Genomic DNA, 26,237 nt, shown 5'->3' with positions numbered 1-26,237 from the left:
ACAATTATTATACCTTTTGGAATTGGTCTCATCAGAGCATAATGCATTTTGCCACATGGTTTGTGGTGATTTAGTTGAGCTTTGATGGTTTTTTTTTATTGTTAAAGTCTAGCCAGAGAGTAATCGGTACTTGTCAGATATTCCTGAAGCTCCTTTAATGTTGCTGAAGGTCTCATGGTACCCTCCCTGGTCAGCTTCTATCTTTTTATACATTTTGGAGAGACATCCTGCTCTTAGTGATGTCATTGTGATGCTGCATTTCCTTTTTGTTGATGATGTCCTTTATTGTGCTAATCAATACAGTCTCTTGAAATTTCAACGAGCAAGATAGCATGCTTGCTTTGTAAACTCTTCTTCAGTGGTCGAATAAAACAAACAAGATGTGAAGAAAATGCTACAGAAACAGCTGATCTTTCAATTCTAATTCAATCAATAGTAAAAGAATTGATGGCAGCTGTGTGATTATTACTGTATGATTATTTGAACATGAGATTAAGAGTGATGTGGTTCATTCTGAACACAGCTACATTCCCAATTATAAGAGGGTCCGCACACTTATGCAACCAGGTGAGAGTAACTTTTTCCTGATTTTCTGGCAGTAAAATCCGTTTTTATTGTTTATTATTAAACACTGGTAGTGGCTGATCGTGGACAATATCCTGAGCTGACACTAAGCCTTCATTTTGATGAGTCCGAGTAAATAGAACGAGTATCTGATACCAATATTGGTATTGATGCATCCCTAGTGGTTACCTTTTATAATAGACTGTGATCACTTAATAAAAGGCGAGATCTTATCAAGCCCTAAGGAAAATTATGTCCTTGTTTATCAGTGTCTGAAGGAACATGTGCTGTTTGTGGTGTATATTGCAAAGTCTGTGTATGAGGATCTGAATCGATATGATAACTCTGTGGTAATCTTATTAAGTCACACAGCCTGTGATCTCTGAGAGACCAGAGATATTGGGCTCTAACCTCATCAGCCCACCTCCAGTGGCGGTTAATTTGCTAAGGCTATGTGCTGTTGTTTCTGCCAGAAAACAAAAAACAAAAAAACGCTTATTATCGAAGTGACAGTTATTTCCGTTTGTGAAAAAAGATGTTCAAATCAAAGGACAAACAAATGATATGGTCATTTTGCAGAAAACAAATCAAGAAACAGCATGATATGACTTTCAAACATACACCTTCTGCAAAAAAAAGCTTAAATTAATTCAAATATAACTAGGGAGTTAGGAAAACAAATTCCTCTGCAAAATAAATGACTGAAAATAAAATAAAAATACTATGATCCATAATGTTAACTCATAAGATACATGAAAAGCTGCTGGGCTTCAAACTGAAAAATAAGACCATCAAAAAATAAATAAATAAATAAATAAATAAATCAGCAACGTTTTTTTCCTTTACATCATACGTACCTGGATTCCATCAAACACACTTTTTTAAAAAAAGACTTTCTTACCACAAGCACCCAACTACAAGGAAGTAATATTCCCTGAGCTGGCAGGTATCAACTCTCCCCTTCTTTACAAAACCTCTCAGCCAAATGGCGGATCATTGCACAGGAGACCGCAGCCGGATTGATTTACGATATATTTGAGGCATGTCCAGACTTTAGATTTAAAGATTTGGGCTTTGGATTGATCTGTGGTGCTCAGAGGGGGAGAATTGTCCCAGTGCTTTAGCTAGGACTGTACAGTACTCTACACTGCTTATACTAGGTTGAAGATCCACATAGCTGAGAGACAGAGAGCAAGAGGGGCCCTGGCTTTTTGTTTTTCTAGTCCCACCCTCATCTATATCTCGATCCTTCAAACCCTGTCTGACAGAAAGAATCCCGACAGAAAGAATCCCTCGCTGATCTAAATGTCAAGGTTAACATCCTTTTTCCCTACACTGTTATTCGCTATTGTATGTGCTCATGGATAAGTTCACGCGATAGACAAAGGTGGGTTAAAAGTGAATTTAAGGTTGTTTATGTTATTTATTGCACTTCTTCTTTTAATGCTATATGCTACATAAGAAACTCAGTTCAGAAGGCTATTTACCACAAATTAGTTAACCCTGTGCAACTGCATTGTTTCTTGTACTGTGAGAAATATGTGATATAAGATCTCATGTTATACTTTTAGTCGCCTTGTAGATACTGAACAAAATAATCTTTGTGCTTATTGGTGACAGAAATGGGATCATGATTCACTTTCCCATATGACTGGAGTCCCACTTTTCCTCATCCATGGTTTATTTAACTCCTGAACCCACATGCACTTCATGCAACTAAAACATTATTCTTATAATTCTTATTCTATTACATAATCGCCGCTAATTGTATGTATTTTTGCAGGATTTGAGGTATTAATGTCTTTATTAATAAAAACATTTGTTCATTTATTTAATAGATTGTGTCAAATAGACAGGCTAATTGAATTATTCCAATACATTTGCAAACCTTCTGCAATTAAGTTAAGTGGGAAGCTAAACTGTTTGTTTGAATAAAAATGAAAGATCTACTTTTATGATTTGAGTGATGGCACTGTGATGGCCCCTGGCAGCTTGGTGTTATAATTTATAGGTGTACATGTAACCCTGCACGATACCCTGTAGCTGATGGAATTGAAATGAAATGAACTGGGATTCATGTCTTTTGCCAATTATCTGTATCTATCCCTGCAAATGCAGAGGTGTCAGGGTGATTATAAGGAGCAGGGTCTCTGGATCTCAGTATGTGGGCCCTCCATCAGCACGTCTGAAGTGAATGCCACGATCTGAACATTCTTCTCGAAGGCCAACGCTCTGGATGCCCTTCTGACCGGCTCAGAAGTGTCTATCTCTCTGACCCCCAGCTATGCCTTCACATCCCCCTGTCTTTAAGGTGTATCTGAATAACATTAGACCCAGACTATTCTGGTGATAAGTGTTAAATAATTTGGTTTGGGGGATGTATGGGGGTGAAAAAGTACTCTTTGCCTGTCAGTGGGGGCTTTGCTTCGTTACTGCAGACTCACAACAGCATACAACGATGGCCTCCAGATATACACTGTACTCCAACTTGATAGTCTTTAAACTGTACACTGCACCACAGAGGAAAAAAGATACACAATATACAAGTTTTACCCTGCTTCCTCGTGTTTCGGAAGAAATCCACGCTGCCGCTTTGACTTGTAAATGAGCTTTGCATGAATACTAAGCTTTAACCTTAATGGCCATTTTGTCTTGAGCATGTACAGTACTAGTAATCAAGGCGTCGTCTCATTATGGCGATGGGTGAGGTAAGTGTTCTAATGCATTGTGTGTTTAATGATAGCGGCTGCAGGGCTGCACCAAGGTAATTGGAACTATATCTAGCAGACGGAGAGAATGACATAAAGGATGAGAAAGATAAAAGATGACTCTTCTATCTCTCTGGGTTATCTCTCAGCAGCCACAGCCGATAGTTTTTTTTGCGTTAAGCAAGGCTGCGCCCAAGAAAGACAACCTCTCCTTATTCCTGTGGTTCTTCGCTCCATTAACGGTGAAGCAGGAAAGCTTTGTCACGAGCTGCACACAGAACTGCAGGCAACCTCTGTCAGGACTAGCCTGTTCCATCTAAATTGTAATCGGAACCATTGTGAGAAAAATGGTAGAGCAGTAGGAGCTCCATCCATGCGTGTGACACGTGGACAACCGGAAGCATGTGTAGGGACAAGCAATTTCCCTCAGGCATGCGTTTCTTGCTATCGAGCTTTTAATGTAGTGATTTATGGAAGACAGGTCACATGTCCAACTACAGAAGTGCGGGTCATCTATCAGACAATAAACAAGCTATGTGGTCCTACAGGGACTGTTTAGACTTGAGACAGACAAAACTGAAGTAGCTTAAAAGGACAAAGAATTGTAAGCATCTCCAGATGCCGCATACAACAGTCTCTGAAGATTAATTTGAAGGTTTGTACACTGGCATAATACCCTCCTGGTGACACATTTTGTATGCAGAAGATGCAACAAAAATACAACCATGGTCAAAATTCTGAAACTGAAAGATGCAAAATTGTGCCATCGATCACTGGATTCTACAATAAATGAGCTAGTTTTAGGCTAGTAATATGTAAACATTGACAAGGACATGAAGTGCAGCGACAGAGTGGACTTTTTCCAAACAGCGAGCACTTACCTCTGAGAAACTCACACTAGAATGATTTGTTTTTGTGTGTTTTGGATGATGTTTTGTACAGGACTGACTGTCACCTTCCTGACCTCTCACACAGTGACGACATCTTTTTATTTTGTTTTTCTGCTTGAGTGAAGGCTCTCTGAGAGCCAAATCGTCCATCTGCAAAGGCCATGAAAGGTGTCATAGGCCAGAATGGGGGCCTCCATAGCTCCACAGTCCCAAGCAGAAGGCTAAAACTGTCCCCCAGGGATACTTACTCTCATCTTTAGTTTAATGGATTTTTTTTTTTTTTTTTGAGAATGCTACATGATGTGCTGCTGGGACAGAGTTGAGTTGAGTTGTATGGGTCTGAAGTTGCTGACTGTTGTGGCAAAAAGGGAAAAGAAAACCCAGTTGTGGGTAAGGGAACTCACTGAAAGCTGTCTTCTCTTGTGAAGTGAACCATATGTGTCTCATAAAAAAATCATACACTGGAACAACAACAACAAAAAAGAAGAAAAAAGAAAAAAAAAGCAAACTAAAATTTCTCCAAAGTCTCTTTAACTGACTCTGAAAAAAATAAAGAAACCCAAATGACACTGAGCCATACAAATGGAAGCTTTGGTTTCATTATAACGGGAAACAAATATATGAAACATATAAATTTATACACACATATATCACACACACACACATGTTGTGAAGATATATTAAGACCACATAAAAACAAAAACAAACAGACAAACAAAAACCTAACAAAAAAACCCACCAAAGCACAGACACATATTGAGATGGGGAAGGTGGACATACACAGGTTAGTCAAGCCTGGACAGGCTGGGCCAGTGCTCAGGAATGGGAAGTGTTAACAGCATCCCTACAGTACCACCGTCAGGCAAGTGAGGAATGCTGCATGCTGCCTGTGTTCTCTAACTTCCAAGCTTGTGTGTGTATCTGCTGTGGCTTTTTGCTTCACCACACACATTCCACTAGTGGAAACAGAAGATGTTTTAAACACTGATGGCTCCTGCTGCCATGGCTTTCTTTTGCTGAAATCATTTTTGTTTTAAATTTTGGCTAATTCAGTCTGACAACTCTGAAACCATAGGAATCCAAACACCATAAAGAGACCGTCTTGGACCATACTAAAGATGTGTGACAAAAACTAAATAGTTGATCACTACTCCAAATCATGAAGTCAGGAGTTGGGTGTGTATTTTTAGCTGGGGGTTTTGAATAATTCACTGGTCTTCCTGACATACACGCCGCCTAGCAGCAGGGCTTCGGTGGCCGCCAACAGCGAGGCCTTCAGTCCGACTCAGCAAGAGGGAGCAGACACAGCGGAAAGCCATGGCACACACTGGAGTCAATGACATTTTGTGCATTTAGGTTGCAAGCGAGAAAAGCTGTTGGTGAATGAAAAGATGGGGGAAGAAAACAGGTGACCATATTGATTTTTTCATTTCACATTTAGGAAAACTGAAAAATATAAACAGCAGCAGAGAAAAACAGGAAGGGACTGTGCAGGAACAGCCGGCGGCACCACCCTCGCAAGAAGGCACAATAATCCATTAAACTAAATGATCAGTTCTAATAATTGTCCTCTAGTTCATGAGTCTCCACCTACATGTTGCTTATAAAAATATATAAAAACTAGGTTTGTGCAATATAACATTGATAGTTCCTAGAGGATCGATTTCTGCCTCAAAATCCAGTTTCATTTACTTCAATTAAATAATATTTTACTAACTTATCCAACTCTTGTATTTACTCTTTTTAAATGGTCCAAATGGCACACGATATTACTCTCAATTAAAACGTCTTCTTAACATTGCATTTATTATTAAATAGCTTTTTAAAATATTTTTTCAATCACCTTGCTACAAAACCATCAGTAGTGGACTATAATTGTATAAAAATCAAGTGTCATGCTTTAAATTGCCAATTTTCTGGATTTAAATCGATGAAAAAGGTCGATCACATCATCTGAATGATGTTCCAAATTGATAACAGAACATCATGAAAGATACTAAAACTAGAACTCTGTGGAATCACCCAAAATGCTAAAAGGTTTCTGATGTATATAATAAGACACTTTACCCTTCGGCAATGATTCATAAACCCTAGGTCACACACCCAGCATGTCAGCCATTAATGGCTGAACTACAGCAATGTGCTGCATCGGTCACATCCATGTAATTTACATGGAAAATGAATGATGCTCAGTGCCACTAGATGTATTTTTCAGTTTTATTTGTTTGTGTCTTATAGTAGATCGGTCCTGGACGATTAAACCATTAAATCAAGGTTTCTTTTAAATAACAATTAATATTGCACAAGCCTAGTGAAAGGACTGAAGAGAAAGGCATCAAAAGTCAGCTTGTTATTATTGGGGGAAAAATAATTAGTAATTACATTCTCATTAAACAATCAATGTTGTGTGGAAAACATTTAATTACAATGCATTAGACATACTGTTATTCCAAAGCATCAAACATGTAAACACATGCAGTACTGTAGCAGAAACCTGAGCGATTCTTTCTGTGAGCCAATGAAGACCCATCATCAGGATAGAATAATACCTCTTACATATTTAAAGAGCTAGGCAAAGCATGTCCCTAAATCACTGCCACTTCAGATGGCCATACAGGAGACTCACACACTCATACACCACAAGCACACGCTTACGCTGACACTCACGCACGCACGCACACACTTTTAATCTTGACATTTACAATGCCCTGAATTTGGGGACTTTAGAGAGGGATACACACCCTGTTTGCAAACAGAGTTGTTTTGTCTGGTCACATATAATGTTTGGAATTATCATGGCCAAAAATATTTCACAGTCAAAAGAACATATGGGCAAAGGTAGCAAGAAAATAAAAGCTGTACATACTGGCTTGGGATGTCTTCTGAGAGATTTCGTTGGTGAAGGCACCAATGCCTTTGTTGGAAACAGCCGCCAGGGTAAAGAAATACTCTGTGTTCGGTCGCAGACCCTCCACCACATAGGACGAGGTCGGGCTGAATGATTTTGTTACCTATTTATTGGGGAAGAGTAAATGAAATGTGAAATTGAATCATGTGTTAAATAAAACTTTGTCCAATTTGTAGTGGGCTTTGTCCATAAACCTGCATTCACACTAATAAGTAACAGTTACACAACGGTCACTCTAGTGAGTGGTACAGTATATAGTTTGCCTCAAGAGTGTACTACTACTACTTGTGGGTGTGGTCAGGGCAGTAGACAAAATGCAAAGCCTACAACCCAATATATAATTATTACACACCATTACTGTTTAATATGTACTTAAGTTTGATTTATGTCTTGCATGCGAGGCTTTGTAAAAACTTTGTTGACAGATTAACAAACCGTGTGCACTCATCAGAGGCACCAATGATTTTCTGAGTGTTATTTTTCTTCATAATTTCCCTGTGCACAAGTACATATGCCAGAGTAAAATGAAAAAAAAATTTCAGTTTTTTCCTTCATTATTGCATGTCAAACAGAAAAATGTTAACTAATTGTATGTAGAACGAGGCAGTTGTTTGGATTTGTCACTATACTGTGTCATACCTAATTTGCATAGAATTGAGAAAATCTCAATTCACATACCACTTGTTACTGAAATTGTGCCCCCTCATGTACACATAGAGAAAATAAATAGTTACACTCTGTTGCTTGCTAGTGAGAATGTAGTTTTTGGTGTTTTTTTTTTTTCATTTTTGCATCAATGTGTTTCACAAGATTACTGATTAACATTAAACTGAGGAAATGTGTGCAATAATGTGGTCAATCAGACCTCCAGGTCTGAAACTTACATAGAAAATGAACAGCTCTCCTGTAACATTTTTTCAGTTGTCAGTATGAAGACAATGTTGGAATTAATACAAGGATCAAAATAAAACACTATGAGGTTTAACAAAAAGGTTATCCACAGCACTGTTGAATTCTCAATTCTGGTTTGTTAGAAAGTTTTTGTTTCTATTCATAACAGCAGCCCTGACAGAAGCTGCAAAACACATTAATGCACTCATCCTAATGCGCTATTGGTTTATCGTAACTACTCACACAGAGACGGTTATGTCACATGAACAGATTTTATGTAAGTAATAACAGAAACTTGTTTTGCTCAATTTTATAAAATATAATGGACAAAAAGAGGAATATGTAAGGGGTCTAAGTGGTACAAGAGGAATAAAATGCTGTGTTGTGCTGTTATTGGAAAATAAGTTTCGGTGATGACTGTAACTCAGGCCATGTCACACCACCAAGTTGTTCATCATTTTCCTACAACAGCACATTTCCCAGTGCATTGTTCCTTACATATTTGATATAAATGCTACAATCTAATGCACCTGGCTCCCTTGACTGCCTTCTTTATAACGAAGCTCATAGCTAATGATCCCCTCTTTGTCGAATGCTGGTTCCCAGGTCAGCTCGATGCTGGTGTCCGACACCTCGCCAATCTGAAACTTGGATGGCTGTCCAGGAACTAAGAGACAATTCAGAGTGACAGCATGATACAAAGGCCATACAACAACACAGCAGCATGTGCAGAACACTCATGCTTAAAAATAAAGCTTATAAAACAAACTTTAAGCTATCATTAAAAAAAACAAGAATCTGAGTACTCAACAGACCTCCTTGCAGCACTTTGACATGAATAGAATCAGAAAATGGTCCGTCGCCTACTGAAGTAAAAGCCAGCACACGGATCGTGTAGGTCTCGGAGGCTACAAGGTTCTGAATAGTCGTGATCATGCTGTCTTGCACATTGTGGATCTGCCACATGCTCATTGGCTGAGAAGGATCCATGGTGTAATAAACACGATAGCCTTTGATTTGGCCATTGGGCTCCTCTGGCTCTTCCCAGCGCACCATCACAGTGCTGTGGGAGATGATCCTGGCCTGGATGTTCCGTGGAGGACTGGCAGGAGCCTGCTCCCCTGTTCTGGCTTCCACTGGCTCACTGGCTGGACCCTGGCCAATCGTGTTCACGGCTGAGACCCGGATCTCATACTCAGTGTTAGGCGAGAGTCCACCGATACTATAGCGAGTGGTGGTGATGGAGTCCATGGTCTCAAACTTGCTGTCTGGGATTTTGGCACGATACTGAATAACATAATAGGAAACAGGCTCAGGGTTGCCACTGTCCCATGTAATGGTGATGCTGGTGGCTGTAGTTTCAGTAACAACTGGTGTACCTGGAGGCTTGGGCAGGGCTGCCAGAAGGTACACAGAAAAATTCTAATTTACCAACAGGCAATTTATGCAAAAAATGATTACACAAATCCCAAGTAATCTAAAAATCTAAAGAATTCCTGGAAAAATAGTACAGTACACAAATGACATAAGCCATCAAAGTTACACAACGTTAGAATGGCATAGGTTATGCCTATTGTAAAATAAATATATTTTCTTTCTTTTAAGTATTTAAGTGCTCCAAAAGCTTCAGCAATTCGAGTTACAAGCAAGTCCCCTCTTACATTTAACAATGACTTGCGATACAGCCTCGATGATGCCCAGACTGCTCATGGCCACGCAGGTGTAATTGGCTGACTCATGCACGCTGTTCAGTTCCAGAACGTTTCGTCCGACTGGCATGTCATCCTCCGGTGTCAAGTCCTCAGAGTTAAGCATCCACTTGACATAAGGCATGGGCGAGCCCACTGCCACGCAGGTGATGTTGATGCTGCCGCCTGGCATGATCTCGTGATTGGTGGGCAGGATGGAGAAACGAGGGGGCACACGCCGGACTGCAAACACCCAGAGAAGGATGGAAAACAAGAAAAAGACAGACAGAGAGAAAGAAAGAAAGAGAGGTGACAAGACAGGGCGATGAAAATGAGTCCTTCTTTAGAACACAGACGTTGTCTAAAGAGAGGACGATAAATCATAAGAAAGAGAGAACAAACTCTAAAATTGTGTAACTCAAAATAAGGATAATGTAACTAAACTAACAAAACTGCTTCACCAACAATATAGATTGACATTAAAGCAACAAATTCATGGCAACAAGGTTCCATTGACTAATATTTGACCCATCACAACACAATTAATTACACAAAAATCTATTATTAATTTCTCATCTTTTAACCTGAAACTCTGTGTTTAAAGTACAAGCAAAGTGAAGTACTATGAGTCGAAAATGAGTATGAAAAAAATGGTAGAGTGCTGAAAGACTTTCAGTGCTCTACATCATGTGCAGCTGAGCAGGAAGTGGCTCTTGAAAGAATCTCCTACTGGATAGAAACTGGATCAAAAAGGAAAAAAAAATACTTGAAAAATACACATATGGGACTTCATGTATGTGTAAACTAGTCCATTAACTAGGGAGTAAAGATGAGAAACCTTAATCAGATTTTTGTGATCAAGGGTAGATCAACTGGACAAAGCCTCTTTGAGATTTGACACGGTTCCATTGATAGATGCAGCTATCATTTTCACAGACATCATGCAGGAAACGGGGAAAGAGAAGAACTCAACAGTAATGTGGGAAAAAACCAAACCAAATAGAGATCTGGGATAAAAATGCATAGAGTAATGTAACTCAAAGGTTGCTAGCATGCCCAGACAAAGACGACTGAGGAGGAGGAAGAGGAGAAGAAGAACAGAAAGGCAGAAGAGATAGAGAACGCGCACAAGAGAACAGAGAAGAGAAAGAAGAGGAAGGAGAGCGAGGAGAGAGGGGGAGGGAAACCCACTTCAATGCTGACAAAGTTTCGTTTTTGTCTCTGGCCAGTCGGACTGAATGTAACAGGAGCGTTGTCACATTGCAGTCAAGACCAGAAGCCGAAACGCATTTTTTTTTGCATCGCTTTTGCAAAAACAACATCGGTAGCTGATTTTAACTCAACTGGCCATGGATATAAAACAAGGGTTTACTTACAAAACAACAACAACAAAAAAAGACAGGAAATACTCTATTCTACGTACTGTACAATGGGAACAATTAAGAACTTAGGGCTGTCAAAGCCACACATGAAACTCAGGATGAGTGAGGATGGCATGGAAAGCAAACAGACAAGAGGGGGCAGGGCATTTAGGAAGAATTCTGGCGTAGCCAGATTGTGGACAATGGTCTTTTCATAACCTGTCCAACTCTCCAGTTCTTGGTAACCTTGATTTTTTTCTTTTGGCTGAATTTGGGCTATTCATTGAGATATTTGTGTCAAAATATCCTTAGGGGATGTTTCCTTAAGGACAAGGATGTATAAGACTAATCCAATACTTACACTATTCAAAATAGAGGATCAGAATGAATTATTTTTTACTATACAGTACTATACATGCTTATATTCTCTAACATTTTTCTTTCTTTCTTTTTTTTTTTTAAATTACAGAAGTTTCTCTAATTTGCAGTTTGAGACTTCTGGACTTGGGAAATGTTGCTGGACGTACGTATTCCCATGAGAGGGTGAGAGAGAGAAGAAAGAGAGAGAGCGCAAGAGAGAGAGACAGAGAGAGAGACAGAGAAAGAGGGAGAGAGAGAGGGAGGGGAGCACATGGAGAGTGAGGTGCTAGAGCTGGTTCCAAATAAATTAATAAAATAAATAAAAAGTCAATGACACAAAAGGACAGAGACAACAGGTGGAGACAGACTCAGGCAGCAGAATAACAGACGTAACTGGATGGACAGACTGAGATGAACCTTTTCTACATTTACTTGGGGCTTCAAACAAACAGGGTACATGGACAGATAAAAAGGAAGCAAGAGGAAAGAGGACACAGAGGAGACCTGGTCCAACTCGAGCAGAAATTACAGCTCTCAGTGGGTTTGACTTTTCCCACAGAGGGGCTTGAAATCCAAGATTCGACTCCCACCAGCACTTTGAAAGCTTCTAAATCCTTGCACATATTTTCCTATAATTCAGATAACAATGTTTATAATTACGTCTTAAAATAAAGTGACCTTTCCAGTCTTTGTTAAGTGGGAAAGTTCAGACCTTCTATGCCAGGGTCATCAATTCCAGTCTTGGGGATAATCTGGTGATTTGCCTTCTCAAAGACACAAGTTAATTATCAGGCAATCAGGAAAATGAAACACTCGCTCTCCAGGATTGGAAATGATGATTTCTCTTCTCTCCTATGGTGTCCAATAACTGATATTAAGCAAATTATTATTTCAAAGATATTATATATCTATGTGTATTGGCTTACATATTTGCTTTCCAAAGATACATAATATTATACAACAACTTTCCAAAAAAATTAAATAAATAAATAATTATTTAAAAACAAACAAACAAACAAATAAATCTATAAATAAAATAAAACGGCATTTAAAAACGTACCCATCCCAAAAGCACTATTTTTGAGAAAAGGTGAAAGGGCAGCCCAGATGTCGCAAGATCATGCATGGGTGTGACTGCACAAGAAAGAGTATGGAACCAAACCGTCCACCAGATCTTAGAACTGGTCGAGCCAATCAAAGCATGCAACCCAAAATAAATATATAGCTAGCAAGTGCAACTTTAGCAACAGTTTATATGGAACAAAGACACACATATATAAATACACACAATCAAAATGATGCTGGAATGAAAAAAATAAAAATAAAAAAAATCACCAAGGCACACAGATTTTACAGAGCAGGTGTCTTCTTCAAGGCACTGACCACTGATCACAGTCTGAGCAATCTGACAGAATGGATCTTTGAAAAGTAAAGTTACAGTTCTTACCAGATTTACAGCAGTAATTTTATATTAAAATGGAACTACAGACCTGCCAACCCTAAAGAAAACTAACACTTCCTGTTTTTTTTTTTATAATCCTTATAACAATTGCTTGCTTAATGCCATGCACAGAAACCATGAAATAGTTTCACAGAGCTGTCACTTTTTACGGTTGATCAGCTGCTCAAGATGAATGCATCACAGGAGAGCAAAGCAAACAAATGGCATTTGTCTAATCTATAGATCATTACCATCATAATTATTATTTGAGTGTTACTCTAAAGTGGAGGCCTACTAAAGCCTTTATTGGGCAAAATAGTCAATACTTTTTCCTGTTTCCAAAAATATTTCCTATTACTTAAAATAATATAAATGTATTTATCTAATGTAAGGAGCTGGGGCAAGCTGGCGGGGGTTGTTTCAGAATACCTACACCACTGTCAGTCATTCCAGATTTGTATGTCCATTTTCTAACTGATATTTGCGTTGAGGAAACCATACGCTGTTTTGGCATCTTATTAGTGAGTCTACTGCTCTCTTAAAATGATCCTACACAAAATGCAATAAGGTTGGCAGATCTGTAAGATATCCAGTGAGAGCTTTTTTTTGTCCCTTTTTAACCCTAGATGGGTTTGCAGAGAGCCAGCCAGCTTTGAAAAGTGAGTGAACAAGGGCTGCAACCTTTCACCCTTTGACGCTAATCACTGCCAGGATAATAACCATTATTGTATTGTTATGTGCTCATTTAGTTACGGAGTCTATAGAGTTATAAGCATTATATCAATGTTTTGCTTAGAAAATTTCATTCTTAATAGCTTAGTAGGCTAAACTACAGCTTCAAAGTTCGATACAAAAGTACTTTAGCCTGCTTTACCATGCCAAGATTAAAATTTAGATTTATGAAACCCTCTGTGAAAATCTCTCTGACTTCAAAGTTAAGACAACAATGTCTCAAAACAGTTTATCCATCTGCCACTGACAAAAGACCAACTCCAAATGAGTCTGGACTCATCCAGTACACGTCAACATTTGAATCCTAGACTATCGATCTATCAGGCTTGTCCGGCTTTGAAGTAGTGCTGCATGAATCAGAGCGCTGTTTTCAGGCTTTATCTGAGCCTCGACTAGCAATAACAGCCTGAGCTTTCTGCTGTCATATACAGGATGAGTTAGTGTGATTGAATCTGAACTTAATTGACCTCTTCATCTAAAAGTCTTTCAATAAAACCAGACTGGACCAAACAGGACCAAAAACAAACTTTCAATAAAACCACAAACTGGACCAAAAACAAACAAACAAACAAAAAAACCCAAAAAAACAAAAAAAGAGTCAAATCTTCATATCAAGCCCCGATGTGGCGAGAAAGACAAATCAAAGGATTTAATAATAGACAAGGTGAAAGGCAAGGTAAAAAAGAGAAAATGCCACTTCTGGTTCCTTTTTAAACATTGCTTTTAGAATGTGAAGATGTGAAGGAAGGAATTGCGACAGACCAGTGTTTCGAAGGTGAGCACTATCTGCCATTTTGGTGAGACAGTCTGTCCAGCCCCAAAATGATGAAGAGAAAAGCGAACAAAACTCGCAGCCCATAGTGCCACCTTGAAGCTGAGATTACACCTTGCTTTGGTGTTGACACCTGGAAGGTTCCGTTCCACCTGGGCAAAGTAGGTTGGTGGGCATTTCCAGCCACAGGAGGTTGCTCACATTAACTGAAATGCTAGACAGTCTCAGTGGAGGCTTAGAGGATTCAGCACCAGTAATGGAAGTTATTACTGGTACAAAGCCGCAGAACATCTGTGGCCGGGTTATCTGATTATGACAAATACAAGGCTGATAGAGTCTGGGACTGCATTACTTGTGAGATTTTAGACACACATTTTAGCCCACCAGAGAACAGGGTGTAATCTAGCTTTCTTTTCCATTTTGCACACAAAAATGCACAGCAAGGCATGCAAGCACATGCAAGCTACAGGGGTGGTGACCATTCAAACATGCACATGCAGATTAGCAAAAAGAAAAAAAAGAGAGAAGAAAAAAGAAAAAATTCAAACACAACAGTTTAGCACAGCACAGTCTTCCAGCATCATTGAACGTATGTCTCTTTATGTGATCATCCAGAAAGATTTAAACCTTTAAATCATATATTGTTCTGAGCAGAACTGACAAATAACTTCAAAGCTATATTGGCAGGCACAAGGAGAGATTACTGGACATATGCAAACTGGTCATTGTTGTTAATTTTGCACAGTCTTTACTCCAGGGATTTAAGCTTCAGTAAATCAAAGTTCAAAAGGATGTTATTATACATACTGTGTTAATTAATTTCCCTACTAATTAGGTACAGTAGTGAATTTAACTTCTTTTTTTGGGATAGAAAAGATTAAAGGAGCGGCATAAATTCAGCCTTTGGACACACAGTTTTATTAACGTGACAATCTTGCTAATTTAAAGCTTTGCGTCATACAGGTGCCCCCTCATGTGTCCTAGCAGAGATCAGTTGTCGTGGGTACGACCAGATTTGACAAATAAAATCTTGCCAATAAATGCCAGGCCCTGGGAGTCGCAGTGCTGCCTTTTCATTATTTATACCTCTAACTCCTGCTTGGGGCCTGCGTGACGACTACACTTCCCCCTTAACACCGGCATGTATTCCTCTGCATATGAATTATTAAAGAGGCCATTTTGTTTCAGCACAGACATTACGTGCTGGTTTAGCACTGCAGTTTAGCATGGAGGCATTCTTGCATGATTTTGCTTAAAAAATCCATTCTATGATCCTGACCGTGTTTGAGGTGTTTGGTTTCCTTTCTTCTCCTCATGTTGCTCTATTATACAGATAATAAATTCACGAATGCTGGTGCAAGAAGTGATGAAAAAAATAAAAAAATCTCAGAGCTAGATTAGATAAATTTGCTAGATTCTGTAACTGGAGATGTAATACAGAATTGGACATGCTTCAGAAAGCAGCCTGATGAGCTGCAGCCCAGCACATGTGGGCCATTACGTTCAGTGTGTAAATCTCACAAAACCGATGGGTCAAAGTGAAACGGGCCCTCGACTTAACCAATGCAGACGCCAGTGGACCGAGCTGGAATTGGGCCCCAATTAAATTTGGCTGCTTCTCCACAGTATTTGACCAGGATTAGACTCAAATCAAAAAGAGAGAAAAAAAAAACAAGCCAATAGATTTATGTTTGGGCCTAATTTAGGTGGCTTAATGAGGCAAATCGTTTTCTGAAATTCAATTCAGACACGTGCCGTCACTGAGGGGATCAAATGAATCATAAATCCTGGTTTGATTGAGCCGGCTGAATAGAAAAGGACAAGTGGCAGTCAGTCAACAAAGCAGTCCCTGCTTGCACACAGTTTGAAAAGCCAAGCTCCTGCTCTCTGAGCGACTTTCAGGAATTTAGAGATCATTATATTTGCTGCTGATCTCTGTGAATTATCCATGAGTAGAAAATTCTACAAAAAGTAATAGCGCCCAATCGGGTTTTATTTGCCACAATAGATTTGGAGAGAGATGGCAGGAACACTGGCTGTAAAACTACATATTTTTTTTTTGCAGTAAGTCTATGTTGGAACTACAAACAGCTGCGCGTTATAACGGATAAGTGTGCACAAAAATACATACCACATTTAACACAGAGAAAATTCCAACATAAAAGGAGTTAAAAATGTACCAAACAAAGACAAAGGCAAACACACTACTATAAACATGTAATTAACTCCATAAGAGGCCACAGATGACTTAATTAGGATAATATGCTTAAAAAGAAAAAAGGAAGTAAAGAGAAGTTCACAAGTTCACACAAACACACAAGAGCAAGAAAAGAAACAAAGTGTCCACAAATATGTCCATTCTGGGCATGCAACAAGCAAAGCAACATTCTCTCATCATGCATGTATAATCCATATGCTTATTCCCATGACATCAAATGCAATAAAGCTTTATCTTGAGCAGAAGCAATACCAAAAGATGCATACACGACAAAGGCCCCACAATGCAAACTCAAATGTAAAGGTTTTTTTTTTTTTTTTTTTAAATAAAAAGAGCCCGAACTCTTCGGGTATTTATTTTTTTCTAATCTCTTTTTTTGCAAACAAATTAAAATTTCCTTCAACTATTGAACTATTTAGCAGGTTTGAATATTTAGTTAATGCTCATTCAAACTGCTAATGAGCCTTGTAATAAATAAATGTATTTTAAAAAAAGTTTCAAACAACGTTTTTCGCCTTTAATGTGGGTAAAAAAGTAAAAAAGAAAAAACACACCAACCTTCTCGAAGCTCTGAGGGATGTAAAGGGGTTGATGCAGAACACAATGACATGAGGAGAAGAGAAAAATAGGGGAAACACAGAGAGAGTAAAAAAGGCCACCTCAAGGCTTTAAGTTGCTGCATATCTCTGCTTTTGCTTTTTCCCTTTGCGAAGTCTACATCTTACAGCAGTGACACCCATTTTGTCACAATCTTGCTGGTTGCTTTTTGACCTAGAAGGACGCCGTTTCCCCAGCGCTCTCTACGAAGCACTTGGGGTGAATTTAAATACGTCATCACAATAAAAAAAATCACAACGTCTTTTTTAGCCACCTAAAAAGCTCCCATGGTGGCCATTTGTTTAAATTAGAGAACAGAACGGAGAGAAAAGAAACAAAAGCGAAACCAATGAAACGACAAAAATAAATAAATAAATAAACTTGCTGCACAAAAAGCATGACTTTTATTAAATTTAGCAGCTACAATGAGAGTGAATTTAAATACATGTCTATCAGCAGTTTTTACTAAAAAATACCAGTTTGGATCTGTTTTGAAATGTAAATCATCAAATTTAGTGCTTTAGCCGTGCAGTTTAGGAGTAGCTTTGCATTGTAGCTGTTAATTTCAAGTGCAGAACACTCTAGAAACCAAAACACATTTGATTACAGTCGAGATTAGAATCAAGCTTTGAAAATGAACGGAAGGAGACATGTGATACATTTTTTAGTGCGGCAGGTGTATCAGTGAAAATGAACACACTTCTTTTAAAAGCAGAATAATACTTATAACAGCAAAACAACACCTCGGAATTCTAGCAGTATCTAGCAGAAACCTGAATTATTTAATAGAAACAGTCTCAAGGAATATTATCAGCATCTTCTGTTATTGATGAAAGCAATCGATTAAAAAAAAAAGCTTGTTATAGCCAGTGGTTCTCAAAGCCAATCCTGCTGAATTGTTGCTCATGTGCATGTGTCGCCTCCTCTAACATATTCAGGTTCATGTCACATAGTTAATCAGGTCATACAGTGATAATGAAATAATCAGTTAAATGTGATGTATTATAATAGAAAACATGAACAATGTCACTGAGAACTGCTGCTTATAACAATAACATCATATTCATTATAGCATATTGTCATGTTGTTCCCTTCTAAAATAAATTACTATTATTTTTATACACTATTCATGAGTGCGGTCTGCAGCGTATATGAGCTGAATACTCATCCATAAACAATATCATCCTCAATTTTGTTTTTTACCTTTGTATTTTGATTGCCTTGGCAGCCAATCAAAATTAGACTTACCATCATCCACTTGTACCTGAAAAGCTCAATAGAAAAAATACCAACGGAGGATTTTATATGCTTATATTGTTGTTGTTTTTTTAAAACATGGGAATATTCATTTTAGCATTCAAGCAAAAGTAACTAATTCTATTCCACAAAGCCCAGTTTAATATTTTCTATTAAGGTCTGAAAGAACAGTAGGTTTGCCCCACATTTATGCATAGTGACGGACTGGACGGAGAGAATCTCCGAAGCCAGGTTGCTCCCTACCTCGCACATACAAGTTGGCAGGGGCGGAGTAGCGCACACCTTCCACGTTTGTCGCTACACACTCGTACTTCCCCTGATCCGTCTCCTCGGTGTTCTCAATTTGCAAGGCCCCTGGGAGGAGGGCAACGCCCAAAGAGAACGAGAGAGAGAGAGAGAGAGAGAGAGAGAGAGAGAGAGAGAGAGAGAGAGAGAGAGAGAGACGATGATGAGAAAAAAGAAACAATTTCAAAAATCATGTGTTGTACAATGAACAGATGATTCATAAGGGCTCAGAGGGTTATTTAGAAAAGGGATGACTTTGAATATTTATTTCATCAAAAATGTCATTACTGAAAGCTTTTATTATAACTTTGTGCAGCTATTATCCCTACCCTCTTCTGATCAAGTATTTGAGGTAGCATGTCATGTTTTCACCCTTGAAAGTCAAAACGGGTGTATGTTTTGTCTGTGGGTTGTCGTGTCTTGTCTTTTGAATACAAGTTAAAATATTATTTGAATCTGGTTAGCATCTTTTCTACCAAATATGTTTAAAGGACTGCTGGTGGGCTAGCAAGAGAGTTATATATTGGCTCTGTGTTGAACTTTATTTTGCTTGGTTTCTGTAATTGTCTTTTTTGTGTCAGCCCAGTAGAACCATTCACTAGATCACTTGTTGGAAGCAGGGGGATTTAGAATAAGTAGCACCTTCTATAATTATAGCATCAATATGAAATACACCATAAAATGCTTTGTTTTTCTCTGGTGGTTCAAACTACCTGCCCTTTGCACACATACAATCCAAAAGCTCTATATGTGACCTGAAATCACCTGGTGTCATTTGTCCAACTCATTTGTGTTATTAAGCCCTATGAATTCATGTTAACACCTTCATTTTTTCTTTGCATGTGTAACACCACTGACAGCTGGACACACCTGAAGCAGCACTACCTGTCCTATTCAGTACATATGAGCTAACAGATAACCACAATTATGTAGCACAGCCTGTATAAACAGAGATAGAGACCAATGCCATCTTACTCACAAAGAAAGCAAGACCAATTACACTCCCCTGGACTCTGGACTCACAGATGACTGTGTCACTGTTGAGCTTTCAACTTGCCTTCTCCCAAAGATAAGGTGACACCTTGAACAGCTGTGCCACTTGAGAGGCCCTAAAAATTAACTGGTGGAGATGTACTTTGGTGCACTACAATTACAATACATCTGGTGCCTGTGACAGTCTGGGAAGCTCGCTCTGTCAGACACTTCTGTGATCTCACCAGGAGACCAGGCCATCAGAGAACAATTGTAAATTGGTGGTAAGCCAACATGTTTTGTAAGCGATAGTTAGTTTCTTAGCTGACTGTAAAACCTTAGCATTTGGCTTAAACTACTAAAACATACCATCTGACCGAGAAGTACTCACTGATTAGTTTGTAGGTATGTATGTTGTGACCCCTGTGCTTGTGCCATCAGTGTCCATAGATGTCAATTTGACTGAGCCATGAGCTCAGTCCAATTACATGTTGTGATCAAGAATACAATATTCTTGCATTGTTTATTACAAAAGAATAGCCATGTAATGCAGTGATACTATCTGTATGTACCTGTATATGTTCAGTCTTCCATAAATGTGTATCTGTATGTGATTAACCCTGAAACAGGCAAGGCCTGTAAAACAGTAACCCATAGGCAGAAACGCAGGCATTGGCTACATAATATGTGAATTCTGGCTTAGACAGTTTCTCAACCTCAGCTTCACCACTTGAGTCCATAACTAGTCCAGGAAATTCTAAATGTTCATCATTCACATCAATCACAGGTGGTATCATATAACAGGTTCATCTGCAGAGTTTCCCCAGCTGTCTCCATACAATATTTGTGGTTGGCTGTTTTCCCTGTAATGAAGTGAAATTGCTCAGGCCACTCAAATATCATTTCTGCAATAGCAATACCTTAAGGCTTCTAGCTTTCTAAAGGAATTTAACTCAAACGAAAAATTTGTTGTAGGGCTTTACAATCATTTGAGAGTTGACCAGGAGGAACAAGCCAAAGATCTAAAAGATCTTTTAAGTGTACAGAGGAGATGGAAACTATTTTTCCCTCAAAGACCATTTTACTAAAGAATCAAACGCTTTTCTTTGCATCTGCAGACTGGAAAGAGTCTAGGATCAGAGCACACGGTCAGCCAGGGTACAATGTTTTGGGTTCGGTTGTGTCTGACATAAAACACTATCTTACACTCTTAGTGGGAAAAGGGATCCTCAAACATTATATTGATGGCTTTTCTGAAAAGGGAACCATAGTTTGGGGCACTAGAGTATAAGTACAGGCTTGGTAAAGAATTGTCTCCTCTGACAGAGATAGACTTGAAAATGACATGTAGGACTAGTTAAAAACTTTGTAATGATCCGGCGTATATCAGTCCAGGAAAGCATTGGTACTGCTATCTTCCAGTTATTTGGAATCTGTGGTATTTTACAAAAGTCTATTCGAGTTACAGGCTTGCAAGAAGGCAGTGCATGATGACACAGATCAAACTGACCATGAGATTAACATTTTTCTCTATGTAGTGTTGTTCCATTAAATCAGGAATGCCAATTCATTCTCCCTACCTTGCATCCAGTTTCATCACCCTTTATTTAGAATACATGCTATTTCTGTTTAATTTCTGCCCTTTAATCAAGCACTATTTTAGCTATAAGCCAGATGGAGAGCTATATTTTGTCATCGGGATCAGTTGTTTCTGTCCTCGTCTTATCTTCTACACCTGGAACCAGTCTGAATCACCACTCGGACACAAAATTGGTACCCAAATAAAGATCCCTTCCAGCCACATAGAGCTTTGTGCTAAAGCCCATGCTGCGTTCTTAGATGCCTATTTTCAGTCCTTCACACTCAAAAGCACAGGTGTCAATAACAGCCTTTTCCAAGTGGTGTTCCTACCACACCTCTAATCACTCAGATCCCATCAGGGAGGCCAGGCCAGAATAGCATGTGACGCGATGAGAGCAGGTGGGCCTATGGATGTGTGTGTGTGGGGGGGCGGGGGGCGGGGGGGGGGGGGGTCGTTTGATGCACGCTGCGGGTAGCCTGGCTGTAGCAGGTGAAACTGTAGTGTGTTTTGAAGTCTCCTCAGGTGATGTTACACAAGCATGTTGTGTACACGGACGAATGCAGAAAACTCAGCCATGCTGCTAACTGCATTCTAATGTTATTTAACCGAGCTGTGATAATTAAAACAAGCCATGGCTCTGCTTTCTTTCTCACAGGCTCTTTTTCGCAAGGGCAATAAGTCTTGTGCTGCCCTCTCTGTGTCCAGCCTCAAAGGGCTTTTAAGAACCGGTCCACTTTTAATCAGCTAATGACTCTGTGGGAGAGCTGCTATAGATCGCTGGTGAGAAAACCTTCAGTAAAACAAGGGAGGTAAATAAATTAAAAGCTATTTAAATTCCAGCAGCAACTCAAGACCATAAATATTCTCTGCCTTTTTTTTCATTGTCTAAACTGGGTTATTTTAGGTGATGGGCTTTATTAGACAGGATCAGCTGATGCGGCCATCCCAACTGACTTCATTATGGATTTGCCTGTGGTTTTTCTTCATTCAAAGCTGGGGTAGAAAAACTACACAGAGAATGTCCAAGTCAAGAAAGCCACAATGATACTATTTTATTCTTTTTCAAACTGCTTTCGTCTTGTGTGATGGTTTATCATTATAGCATGGTACTGCTAGGGACACACACATGCACCAAAGCTCATTAAGGTATCCTTGTGGCACATGCTAAGCTTATATCCTTATCATTCGTTTTAGCCATGCTGCTTAATTTTTCACCACCTTTTTTGTTGAAACCCTTTGTTGTTGGACACAATGAATGTGATTTGCATTCACACAATGTGCATGTTTCTTCTTGATATGGGACGTTAAGCTTCTTTCCCTCCTTCAACCAAAACATCTAATTTTCTCTTTTGAACCAGGCAGTCCCCGGCCAAGTGAAAAGTGGTGTCATTAAACGGAGCAGAGTCAGGGCATTTTCGATTTGCTGCTATCCAAAACAAAATGCCTTTGATGTCGCATCTTTCAAAAGCGGTTCTTAATTATTATTTGTTATGTATGAGCATGACTATTTCGAATTCCCCCAATTCCTGCTGCCTGTGGCTTTTTCCAAGACTGCAGGATAGCTGGCACAAAATATTGTTTTCACTGAGAGAAAATATACTACAAGAATATATAAACAAAATGGGGAAATTATCTCATGGTAGCTAGTGGAGTAATGCCTTAAAGGATGCCATGTGATAAAAGAAGGGTAACATGTCTTTATGATAAACGTTTGTTCAGCAGAGTGCCCAGGCTTTGCCTGTGGAAAACAGAAAGGAAACAGTCCAAACAGGCCAGCCAGCATGAACCTTCCAGCTGAGACCTATTACAACAAACAGAACCATAACAATGATGACACCGGATTTGTGAAAAGAACATGGCATTACATACCCATGAACAAATGCTGCCACGGTGGTGATACACATTTGCCAGAACAATGGTCATCACATAAATGAAGCCATATTGAACAAGCCATGAAATGAACAGCTTCTTGATTATTAACCCATGTGCTCCTTTTGGGTTAAAAATGTCTGGGTTTCTGAAGGTTAACAGGGAAGGAAGGGAAGCTGATAAAGTCTGCATACCCGAATCACACTTTAAACCATGACAAGTTGATTTTGCATGCATTCTCACTGCATGACAATTTGCAGATCTAGTTTGGTACTTGATATCACTTTAAAAGCGATCATTTACTCAATTTCAGTAACCACTTCATCATGGTTAAGGGGTATGCTAGATCTGGAGCCAATTCCAAAAACATGGTGTAAAATGGAAAACAGGAAAACATGATTCCACGATTCCAATGTCCTTTAGAAGGGAATTTATAGTCTATGCATTTCCACATTCAGCCTTTATATTGCTAATAAACAAGATTCAGTAGAGTTGTGGAATTTTAAAAGAATGCTATACAAAGTATAGCTATAAATTGTAGATTGCCTGAGTTATATGGGGTTGTCCCATATTGTGTAGTTTTTATTTGACTCAGGAAAGAAATTACAGGTGAAGCGGAAAAAACAAGCATGCTGGTGATCCTTGAGCAAACCAGCGATGCATGTGTAAAATGAACATGAAGCTTACAGTTCTGGAGACTTCTGGAGAATTGGAGGTGTATGTCTGTGTGTGTCTGTGTCTGTGTCTGTGTGTGTGTGTGTGGTAACAGCGGCAGAAATCCCCTATATTGCTCACATACCTGCAAGTGTCTTTAAACACACACCTCTGCACCTCTAGTCCTATTTGTGTTATTCAATTAGTGGGTGCTGGCAGGCTGTGATTGATTTGTTTTGCAGGATCGACTGCATGGATGATTTTTTTTTTGCATAGGTGGAACTGATTAGATGGAGAATAAGACAGCCTGGAGAATTGCTCATCTGTCTTTGCTCTCAATTCTTGTCATGGGGCATGTAGTAGCCTAGTGGGTAAGGTGTTGGGCTACCAATTGGAAGGTTGTGAGTTCAATCCCAGGTCCGCCAAGCTGCCATTGTTGGGCCCTCAACTGCTCAGTTGTATAAAAAAAATGAGATAATGTAAGTCGCTCTGGATAAGGACATCTGCCAAGTGCTGTAAATGTAAATGAACATTTCTGTATATAGGTGGCATGAAGGGATTACTACCCATATGTCTAACCTTCAAAATTTGGACACTCAGATCCATACACTTGCCCATTTTTTGTGCTTCTATCACATCAACATCAAGTTTTGACTGTTCACTCGCTGCCTAATATATCCCACCCCTTGACAGGTGACAATGTGTGTGTGTGTGTGTGTGTGTGTGTGTGTGTGTGTGTGTGTGTGTGTGTGTGTGAGTGTGTGTACATGCTCAAGAGTGCGCCTAGAAGGCTTCCAACAAGTGGCTGCAAACACACACACACACACACACACACACACACACACACACACACACACACACACACACACACACACACACACACTCGGCCATACAAGCTTGACGCCAAGGTCATTAAATGTGAGAGCAGCAGCATGAGCCTGGACAACGTGATTGTTGTCATGTTCCATCTGCTGGCTTGTAATACTCTCATAAACTCAGCAGTGATGTGCAGCGACCCCAGGCCAATTAGCATACTGTCTTCCTGTCATTTGAACAACACTTGAGCCTGCTTCCCTAAAGCAGTTATTCTTTTAAGCAAGACTGTTAAAGGAGACTCCACATACCTGATCTCTGTACTACACAAAACTACCTTGCATATTACTGATATATCCGGCAGCTACAGCACCAATCTGCTGCATAAGAAAATCTTCCTTAGCCTGGGCCTGTTGGCTTTGAGCAAAATCCTCTTTATGGTCCTCTAATCCCATTATGCATATACAGAGTTCATAAGTCACTCTGGTTTTTGTGAGCAACACTAAGATTTATGTCCTCTTTTTGGCCAGGCATTAGGGACACCTCTGCTAGTGTGTGCAGGATACAACAGCTTTAGTTTGTGTTCTTTCTACTTTGATATCTTTAGCATGTGAGTATCAGTATCAACATGTGAGTTTTGCCCAAACCGGAATGTTTTTTTTTATTAATAAACTTATCATACCCATTTGTTTAGCATACAATAAACATCAAGATCAGAGCAAAAATGCATACCTACCTGCTCTCTGTGAAGAACAATGTCAGTTATAAAATGTCAGATTTTAATTCGATAAATTAAAAAACACATAACCTTAATGTGGACATGAGTCACTGTAAGTCACTGAGGGGAAGATCTTTCCTTAGCTAGTGCATTCACTGTATTTCTTAGACAATAAATCTCAATTAATATCAATCAAGTCAAATCAACCTGCCACCATACAGTATGTTTTTCTTTTTTTGTTTGTTTTTAATTTCATTAATGTCTATAATTGATTTCTATAGTTGCCTAATTTAATTTGTGGCCCATTAGTGTTGACATAGTTCAATTCTATACAATTTACTAAGCTTAAGGCTTAGTACATTCACCACAATCCTGTTCTTAAGCTGTAACGCTTTTGTAATTACATATTTATTTAGATTTAACATAACATACCAGATGTAATATAATACCAACCAATCTAATGCCTTCTTCTCATATATATCGTACACTCTCCACTCACTAAAGGTACATCGTTACTTCATCGATGTAATGATACTTAGAACAGCAATCCTACTGCAAGTGCTGGAGTAGTGCCGTAAATTCTACTTTAGCATGCGTACCATAATTTATAGGACATGTAGCAGCTCTTGTGTAAATACAGCAACAAATAGTAAGATTTCATGTTATGTGTTTCAGTCCAGAAAATATAGTATATAGTGTAACTGCACAAAGCATACAGTGGACAAAGAGGAAATGCAGAAAAGCTGTAGGATTACTCCATATTTTACTATTTTATTTATGCATTTCATTCGGTGCATTCTAGCTGCCTGAGCTGAACCATAGGCTATTTAAATACATAAAATGAGCTCTGAGCAGGAGCAGGGCAACAGACCCCTCATTAACCTGGTCTCCCAAAACTGCAAATGTCACAGTGTAATGCAAACATCCTTCTCAGCCTCACCCTGTCAGTCACTGGAG

The 26,237-nt window shown here is 39.1% G+C and overlaps 1 protein-coding gene across 33 annotated transcripts in view; it reads right to left on the bottom strand.

Annotated features, from left to right (window-relative positions):
- The window catches only part of ptprsa (protein tyrosine phosphatase receptor type Sa), a 208,282-nt gene that overhangs the window by 51,169 nt on the left and 130,876 nt on the right, over positions 1-26,237 (bottom strand). For 23 of the 33 annotated variants that reach the window (XM_047805163.1, XM_047805173.1, XM_027159581.2 and 20 more), the window contains 6 exons: positions 18,631-18,741; positions 17,092-17,103; positions 9,623-9,892; positions 8,777-9,358; positions 8,492-8,628; positions 7,029-7,173 (listed from right to left, as the gene is read on the bottom strand). In XM_047805163.1, the coding sequence (XP_047661119.1) occupies positions 7,029-7,173; positions 8,492-8,628; positions 8,777-9,358; positions 9,623-9,892; positions 17,092-17,103; positions 18,631-18,741 (1,257 nt within the window). The remainder of the gene's footprint in view (positions 1-7,028; positions 7,174-8,491; positions 8,629-8,776; positions 9,359-9,622; positions 9,893-17,091; positions 17,104-18,630; positions 18,742-26,237) is intronic. The other 10 variants (XM_047805181.1, XM_047805211.1, XM_047805234.1 and 7 more) reach the window with 1 other exon arrangement.

This window comes from Tachysurus fulvidraco, chromosome 2, assembly GCF_022655615.1.
Source record: "Tachysurus fulvidraco isolate hzauxx_2018 chromosome 2, HZAU_PFXX_2.0, whole genome shotgun sequence".
NCBI classification, from domain to species: Eukaryota; Metazoa; Chordata; class Actinopteri; order Siluriformes; family Bagridae; genus Tachysurus; species Tachysurus fulvidraco.
Note: the sequence above shows the minus strand (reverse complement) of the source record. Positions and strands in the feature narration are given on the sequence as shown.